The 9,250-nt window shown below is 42.9% G+C and overlaps 1 protein-coding gene across 3 annotated transcripts in view; it reads left to right on the top strand.

The window, feature by feature from the left end:
• Positions 1-82: 82 nt before the first annotated feature.
• Positions 83-9,250, top strand: part of CILK1 (ciliogenesis associated kinase 1) — a 28,669-nt gene continuing 19,501 nt past the window's right edge. Inside the window, exons 1-2 of one of the 3 annotated variants that reach the window (XM_035109800.2) lie at positions 83-201; positions 6,375-6,641. In XM_035109800.2, the coding sequence (XP_034965691.1) occupies positions 6,541-6,641 (101 nt within the window). In that variant the 5' untranslated portion in view covers positions 83-201; positions 6,375-6,540. Of the gene's footprint in view, positions 202-2,294; positions 2,552-6,374; positions 6,642-9,250 lie in introns of those variants that run through there. The other 2 variants (XM_035109799.2, XR_004692255.2) reach the window with 2 other exon arrangements.

Raw genomic sequence — 9,250 nt, 5'->3', positions numbered from 1 at the left:
ACCGGCAGCCGCGGGCCCCGACTTTTGGGCCTTTAATAATTTCTGGTTTTTAAAGTTTTCTTCACCCCCTCCTCTAACGAGCGGTTAAACAAGCCGGGAAGGGAATTTAGTAGAGTTCTCGGTCGGAGAAGCGGACCACGCAGCGGGAGTCACTGCGAGCGCGGCGTACGGCAGCCATTTTCTCAAGGAGAGCGAGCGAGAGTGAGTCGCAGGCAGGCAAGCAAGCGCGCGAGCGAGTGTCACCAACTGAGCCGCGTAGCAGACGAGGCGCGCGGTGCCAGATGGGACGCCGCTGTGCGCACGCGCGCAAACCCGGAAGGAAGGGCTCCTTTCCCCTCCTCCCACTCGGGACGCTGAACCAGAGCGGGTGGGTGTGGCGAAGAGGAAGGACCTACTGTACCCAGAAGGCAGTGCTCTAACGGTTTTTTTTTTTGTCTTCCGTTACTGTGTCCTGCCTGCCGAGAAGTGTAGACGGCGCAGTGTATGCCGGGAGCTGCGAAAGCGCTCTTTAAGCATTCAGCTGGGCGGTGATTGGCTGGGATGTGGCTTTCAGACACGTCTCTCCGTGGTGTGCGATGGGGATTGTAGTTCCTGGTAGTTGAGGGCCGTTTAAGCACACGGGGGTGTTGGGGGGTGGGTGTCAAGTTGTAAACCAAAGCAACGATTTGGGCTTTGTGTGGTTTCAAGCCTTTCGCTCTCCCCTTAAACTGAGTAACGTGCGTGACCTAAGTATGGCCCACAAGCAAATCCCAGGGGCCTCGGTAGCACTTCCTTGCCTGGTAAGTGGCGAAAGGAAGGCAGCCTAAGCGACAAGTGTTTGCCAATCTCCAATTGCCTTCCCACCACCCGAGCTACTCCCGTTTCCTATTGCTCCCCCCCCCTAAAAATGTTTAGGGATACTCTCATTTTCCTACTCATGTTGAAATACTGCCCCTCAATGAGGCCAAACTTAGATTCACCAAATGTTTAAGGCGCCGTGCCGGATTTACGTATAAGCTAAGCAAGCTTTAGTTTAGGACCCCATTCTTTTGGGGGGCCCCAAAAAAAATTAATGGGGAAAAAACCCCTGGATGTACATTTCCAAAATATAAGATAAAAAACAAATAAAATAAGACCTACATACAGCAAAAGTGTTTTGTGTAGTCGTGTATGGACCTACAGTATTAGGTCCATAAACTACCATATAGCATATATTCAACACAAAAAACTGACAATTTGTTGTTGAGAAAGGACAGCTGGACATATAAAGGGCCCCATTACCTTCAGTAGTTTAGGGCCTCATCAAACCTAAATTCAGCCCTGTTTAGGGGTATGTGTCCGTCCCGCCCCTCCCGCCAGGAAAAAAGCACTGGGTGCAACTAGGGAAAGCGGGCTGGCTGCACGAGGAGCCGGCAACAGATTTGGATACAGCATCTCGGGAGACAGAGAGACCCAAATATATATTCCCTTTTTTAAGCCTTTGGACTACATTCATGGAGAGACTGATAAGCCAAACAACTCCCTCTCTTGACAAAAGAGTTTTGCATCCATCTTTCAGTTTCCGTCTCAAGTTCTTTCCCATCGCTTTCTGCTGCTTGCTTCCTGCAATCCTCATAAGCAATGCTGTTAGCTTTAGATCGTCCACCCATCGCGTGGGTGGCCGTTTCCTTGGCCTTTTAACATTGTAGGTAGGGTCTTCCGCAGCGAAATTTATATCTTCCCAATACTATGGCATTCGGCCACAATTCCTGTACAGGCAAGGAAACGATAAGGTTGTTTAAAAAGGAGGCAAAAACTCTCTTAGACTGCAGTGCTAAATATAATTATGTCTGGTTGGGTGCAGTGGGGTTTAGTTCCAAGTAAGCATAGAATTGCACTGTCCAGCCTTCATCCTTTGCTGATACTAGCCCAAAGTACTCTGCCTAACAAGACAGGACTGAACTGAATACCTGCTCATCCCTGGTTCTCCATCTTCCTCATTTTTATTACTTCTCCTGTGTTGAATTTCAGGTTATTCTTCGGGGCATGGGCCTATCATCTTTCCTTGCTCTATGAAGAAGTCATACACATTGATGGCACTAGTGTTGTGCATAGCGATATATGAACAAACACTGTTTATGCTGCGCTTAAGTTCTACAATGATATGTATCAAAGCTCAAGCCTTTCTGTGCATTGCTGACTGATCCTACCACTGTTCCCTCAAAGCCTGCTGTGTTGGTTGATACATTGACATGTTCAACGTTCCCAGTTGTTGCTGCATGTTTGAAAACAAGTCCAGGGGCCAAGCTTTGCTCATCTTAGGCTTGCATGCATTGAACTTGCTGCTTCTCCAGGAAATAGGACAAAAGTTGTGCTTGCCTAACTAAATGCCATATGGGGGAGCTGCTGAGTTGCTTTTACCAGGGAAAGCTCTTGGTTGTCCCTGTTCAGTGGCTGCGTTTTCCTTTTGTGTGTGTACAGTATGTTTTTCTCTTGGTGGGCGGAAAGCTTCCCCTTGCCCATCTGAGTGTGATGAGTCTGCCTCTGCTCTGGTTTCCTTCTGATGGAAGAATCTACGGCTTCCACTAGCAGGGTTTGTACTGGCTATACAACTGTAGTTTTTAATCTTGCAGAAGCGTTATTTCCAGCAATTGCAGGATTTGCTTCTCCTGAAAGGGTGCATGTGAAGCTAACAGACTTCTTTTGGAGCACTGATGTAAATTTTGTGTGTCGGTCCCACAGACATGACAGCTTTGGGGGCTTCAGAAAATCAGGTTAATCCTCAGGTTTTTGTTTATTGACCAGATTCCTGAGATCTTAGCCACCCCTCCATGTCTGACTAAGGAGTAAAATAAGAGTAGAAACTTCATTTGTTGTTTACATTTTGAATTGTTAAAAGATGACTTTTGCTACGATTTTGACATCTCAAGAAGAGGCCTAAAACTTGTCTGTTTGCAAGAATATTCTGATTTGGCCTATTATCTACTGTGGGAAAGGATGTAGAGACATTGATAGTTTTTTGTTTTTGTTTGTTTGTAGTGTAGCCTTTTAATGTGATTTGTTGGCAGTATTTTAATACAAAAGCTTATTTTGTGATAATGGTGGATAAAAAATAAAAACTGATCTAAAAACAACAACTATAATGTAATCACTAATTTTCTCTTAAAGAACAGATTAAATAATAATAAAATCTGTTTTTTTTATAAAAAAAACTTTTTTTAAAAAAATAATCTGAATGATACAGGTCGCCAGCAAAGTTATATATTGGGCAGTATCATCTGTAAGATGTTCTAAGTTTAGTAAAAATCCAAATAAAATATAGAAAAGCTGTCTATTTACAATACATAAATCATACTATATTTGGTTGTAAATTTACATAGTTTAATAGATATTCACTATTAATTAGGTAATGTGGGGAAAGCATCAATTCAAAACCTTTAAATAGCATTTTCCCTTGCATATTTAAAGCATGATCTCTGAGAGAGGGTGGGTTATACAAGAGAAGGCCTTTTTGTAATGAGTTATCATGGCCCATATACTGCTCACATTTAGCTGTTGCTGTGAATACTGAGATTTTTGTTTTATTCATTGCATTTATATGCTGCCTTTCTGCCAAGGCACCTAAGGTAGTTTACAATTTACTGTACAACTGGGAGGAGAAGCAAGAGAAGGAGACTGTCTGGTTGGAGCAGGCTGCTAATGTTGCCTTTGCCTGCCTCCCTCACATGCTACTTCCTCCTTACTGAGCAGATGGTGTCTGTGGGCCCTTTGGGGACAGGGAAGGGGCAGAAATGTGACCATGTCATCCATTCATTCTCCACTACGAAACCCTCATTGTACTCCCTATGGAAAACTGACTCGGTAACCTCAAATATATCTGGTACATCTTCTTTGCCTATCTATCTGTCTGTCTATCTTGCAATTATGAGTACTGTGTTTTGCTTTGTGGTCACTTTCATTTATGTACTGTACTTAGTTTTCAGGTAGGAGTCACTTGAAAAATAAACAGGAGGTATCCTGCATTTCTCTTGATTTCCCCCTAGTGCAAATTAATCTTATTGTCTGTGAAGGGATTGAGCTCATTGTTTTGTTTTTCATTTGCATGACTCTTTGCTGTGGGAATTGCCAGAAAAGTTCAGCTTTCTCATGGTTATCTACTACTGTGTATATATTGGAAAGCTTATTGTTTACCAGATCACTATACATTTGAAGATGAAGGAGCAGGCTTTCATCTGTGCTTGGATAAAATTGGACATGCAAGTTGGTGGACTGAACTTTTCAAAACTGTGCTGATTTGAACCTCTGGTCAGCAGCTCAAATCTGCTCAATGGTGGTGAGCTCCTGTTGCTCTCTCCCAGCTTCTGCCAGCCTAGCAGTTTGAAAGCATACCAGTGCAAGTAGATAAATAGGTACCACTGTGACAGAAAGGTAAATTGTGCTTCCATGTGCTCTGGCTTCCATCACGGTGTCCCATTCCGCCAGAAGCAGTTTAGTCATGTTGGCCACATGACCCGGAAAGCTGTCTGTGGACAAACGTCAGCTCCTTCTACCTGAAAGCGAGATGAGCACTGCACCCCATAGTTGCCTTTGACTGGGCTTAACCGTCCAGGGGTCCTTTGCCTTTTACCTTATGTAGCCATTTTCACTTTCAGATTTGCAAACCAGTTAACTTCAGAATGGTTTGGCTAAGATCCTATTGAAACCTGAAGAAATTTTACACTTGTTTTGAGCGCTTAGACTCAGAAGCCTCATTTCAACAATAGGTCTTATTTCCATGAATATCAATAAACCTAGGACCAGGGATTGAATCATATATGTTTTCATGTTATACACCAAACAAGAAACATTCGTTTTGTATCCTCATCACTGACTTTGCTTTTGCTTGCTACCTTGATGCTCAGCTCTTGATGCAGGTGGGGTTAGAATTAAAATACTAAGATGTCTCCATTACAGCTTTCAAAATGAGTGCTTTTAGACATTAACACAATTAATTTCCATTTGCCAATATGCTATTTGACATTTCTGAAGCAGCATCCATTACATTAAAATGACAAAAGCTTTCTTGGAAAATTAAGAATAATTAAGACCAGGGGATAACTATGTACCTTACCTGGAGTCCTATGTCTGTGCAAAGTGATATATATGTAGTGTGGCCCTCTATTATAGACTGGAGAATCCATGTGTGAGGCAGAACTCCAGGTGTGCATTGCTGGACCAAAAGAATTCCTGCCTGGGTAGCATAGGGATGATATGAATTACTTTTGTTCTCTGTCCATAGAATCAGATGGTCACTTATCACACAGCAGACACTTTAAACCCCTTCCCTACCTCCTTCCCGCTGATGCTTCCAACTGTGCAGAGTGTCAGTCTGTAGCCTCTGGCCATGGATTTGGCATATCACACAATTATGCACAAACATCACATAACGAATGGCCATGCTCCACAGTTTCATCAACTTAAGCAGAATTAAAAAGCAGTGAGTGATACCTCTATTAAGAACCATTTTGAACACACTGTTTCATAACAAAAGCACATTTCCAAAGAAAAATGACAATGCGGGTTTTTTTCTTAGAACTTCCTCCTTAAAGATGAAGGGCAGGGAACAAATAAATGTTGAAAATTTATTAACATTTTACAAAACGTTTGAGAAGAAAATTTACTGTGCTCTGATTCAGCGACCCATTGCTAATCTTTTAATAATAAAGGCTGACATAGGGTTCCTTGTGGCTACAGGAAAACAAACACTGTGGTGCATGAATTTTCCAAGTGCCCCCCCCCACTGGTTTTTTTTTTAAAAAAAACTATGGAGGTATTATTTGAATATGATAAGATGATATTTAGCCTTCCTGTAAGTAAGCTGACCTAATCATAAAGAAAATGATTGACAGATGGTAGACAAAAGGGAATAAGTCTCTTTTTCATCTCTCTTCTGAATCTGAGACAGGGGCAGCTGGTCTTGTTGATAATCCTAGTATATTAAGCCTTCTGGAATCAGATTAATCATTGGTCTATGTTATGCTGGGATAACATTGTCCATTTATGTCTTGCCTCTGTCTGGTCGATCCATCTAAATATGATTTTGATGATAAGAAATTATTGTAAATTAAAGTGCATGATTTTATCAGAATTTACAGGACTATGTCTTCGTCATTAACAAACTTTCTCTTGAATTCATTATTCCAGTTCATATTTTTGTGCCTATAATTTTGTCAGTTTCTGGTGCTAGTATAAATTGCATTAAGTAGTTCATGAGGGCCATCTTATCAGTAGAGCAACACGCACCCTCATTTGATCCCCTGTCTTCAGGCAGACCAGGAAAACCACAGAGAATGATTATGAGCCAGATTGCAGGGAAATGAGAATATTCAGACATTTTAGGCTTGTAAAATGGTTAGCATTTCCCTGTATTTTTACAGACGCAAAGCCACTCCTTGAAAATATGAGCCCGGACAACATTCACACTGTTCCAGATGCTTTGTGTTTGTGCTGCCACCGGAAAAACTTCACTCTGAGAGGAAATGCAGCTGTGGAAAACGGCATCCTAGAGACTGAAATGAGTTTGCATTCTGGAGGATCTCCATCATGAATAGATATACAACTATTAAACAGCTGGGAGATGGGACTTACGGTTCTGTTCTCCTGGGAAGAAGTATTGAATCAGGGGAGCTGATCGCCATTAAGAGGTAAGAGGCTCATGTATCTGTTGTTGTACAACTTCAACATTAACTCTTTGTAGACACCGGGCAGCTTAAACAGTACGTGACTACAAGTTGACAACTTCTTTGAAGATTGTGGAATCCAACTTTGCTGGCTTTGAAACTGGGCTGTTGTGCCCAACCACTCAGCTGTCATAGTGAATCTGATCCATTGGATGGGGGAGTCCGAAGCAGTGTGATGTGGTACAAATATCAGCGCACAACTAGGGATCTGTGTTTGTTGCTCTTCAGCAGACCTGTAGGATTTGGTATTGAGTTAAACTGCAGCTTCTTGAGAATCTCTGCTTTCCAGCCTTTTGTGGCTAGGTCATGCCTGTTGAAATCTCTGAAGTTACTGGAATTTTGCGGTGGGGTTATTCTGCCCCTAATAATAATAATAATAATAATAATAATTTATTCTTGATACCCCGCCCATCTGGCTGGGCTTCCCCTGCCACTCTGGGCGGCTTCCAACAAACATTAAAATACATCAAATATCACAGATTAAAAACTTCCCTAAACAGGGCTGCCTTTAGGTATTTTCTAAATGTCAGGTAGTTGTTTATCTCTCTGACCTCTGATGGGAGGGTGTTCCACAGGGCGGGTGCCACTACCGAGAAGGCCCTCTGCCTGGTTCCCTGTAGCTTTGCTTCTCGCAGTGAGGGAACCGCCAGAAGGCCCTCGGCGCTGGACCTCAGTGTCCGGGCAGAACGATGGGGGTGGAGACGCTCCTTCAGGTATACTAGACCGAGGCTGTTTAGGGCTTTAAAGGTCAGCACCAACACTTTGAATTGTGCTCGGAAACGTACTGGGAGCCAATGTAGGTCTTTCAAGACCGGTGTTATGTGGTCTCGGTGGCCGCTCCCAGTCACCAGTCTAGCTGCCGCATTCTGGATTAGTTGTAGTTTCCGGGTCACCTTCAAAGGTAGCCCCACATAGAGCGCATTGCAGTAATCCAAGCGGGAGATAACCAGAGCATGCACCACTCTAGTGAGGCAGTCCGCAAGCAGGTAGGGTCTCAGCCTGTGTACCAGATGGAGTTGATAGACAGCTGCCCTGGACACAGAATTGACCTGCGCCTCCATGGACAGCTGTGAGTCCAAAATGACTCCCAGGCTGCGCACCTGGTCTTAGCTTCTCATATCACCGCAAGTTAGTGAAACTGGAAATAAATTATGGGAAAAGATAAATTTACAGAATATTTTGTGCAAAATATGTTCAATTTTCCACATTCAGCTTTTCAGTGCAGAATTTGGTTGCCTCGGTGCAAGTTTATTTAGCACAGAATATAGAAAGCTGTGGCTGTAACCAACCAGTATGTTGCAATCACATCTGTCTAGCTGACCAGATGGCTTGTGATGGGATTTTGACTCCCATGTCAATGTGGATATGTTGTCTGTGCATGCATTGTTTATGTACAGCATGCAGTATTTCACAATGTACTTGTTCAGAACCACAATAACAGATGAATAGGCTGGAGAAAAATAGCAGCAATGCATTTGTATTGGGAAAGTCTGCATCAGATTAATCCACAATTCATGCACTGCAGATTAATGCACTGTGCAAGCAGGAAGCTTTGTCTTCACATTGAGCTAGTTTCAGGGTTTTGCCACATACTTTTTGCCCAAATGTTATTTAATTTCCTGATCTTCAGCTTTAGTTGGATCACAAGTACTTTAAAAAAAATGTCCTGGCTCTATGCATGTTTTGATGGGCAGAGATGACTAGAACTGCAGGCGTGTTCCAAATATAATGTTAGCCACAATCCAGCTATTTTTTGGTTTGTTTTAGGGTGGAAGATTGTCAACAACTGCACATGAACTAGTAGAAGGCATCATATAGTTAGAATATGTTTAGTAGCTGTAGTTTAGGTTGAGGTTTGCTTTGAAATATTTTTTGAACTGCTGCCAGAATGCCTTGTTTCAGCACAAATCAGCAATTTCTCTGGCATTTTTCTACTAGAGAGAGAAAGAGGTTCTGGTTTTTCCCCCTTCATTGAGAAAAATATTCCATATTTTTTCTTGTGCTAGAGGGTGAGAAGGAGCCACTGACCCAGTTATATTTATGGGTTTGGGAGTATGTGGCACTTACATCACCATAAGGATTGCCTGATCATCATTTCACAGGCTTGTTTGAATAAGATGCTGTTCTTTCAAGTCTCATTTTGATTGAGCAGCAGTGGGAAACCTGTGACCCTCAAGATGTTGATGAATTACCACCATCCCTTACCATTGGTCATGCTGGAGGCCAACCACATTGAGGGGGGCACAGGTTCCCAGACTCTGTGCTAAAGGGTGTTTGGCTTATTTTCCAGCTAGAAGTGGAAATTTGTGGATAGGGAGAACATTTTGCTTGCATTAAATGAACTAGCTGGCCCGGCCATGTGTTACTATGGGTTTTTGTGTTAAATGGACCTTTTTCTGTTAAATTGACCTTCAGAGTCTCCCTTCAGAGTCCCCTCACCTGCCCCGTCCCAATCCTGACTCCCCTACTGTAAGTTTCAAAAATAAGACTCCCCCACCCATGCATGTTCCTGAAAATGTCCCCACCCCCCACTGCTTTGGCTGACTCAGGGTCCTACCTCACCCCCATGGCTA

The sequence above is a fragment of the Zootoca vivipara genome, chromosome 3 (genome assembly GCF_963506605.1).
Source record: "Zootoca vivipara chromosome 3, rZooViv1.1, whole genome shotgun sequence".
NCBI lineage: Eukaryota > Metazoa > Chordata > Lepidosauria > Squamata > Lacertidae > Zootoca > Zootoca vivipara.
This window is presented reverse-complemented; position numbering and strand designations above follow the sequence as displayed.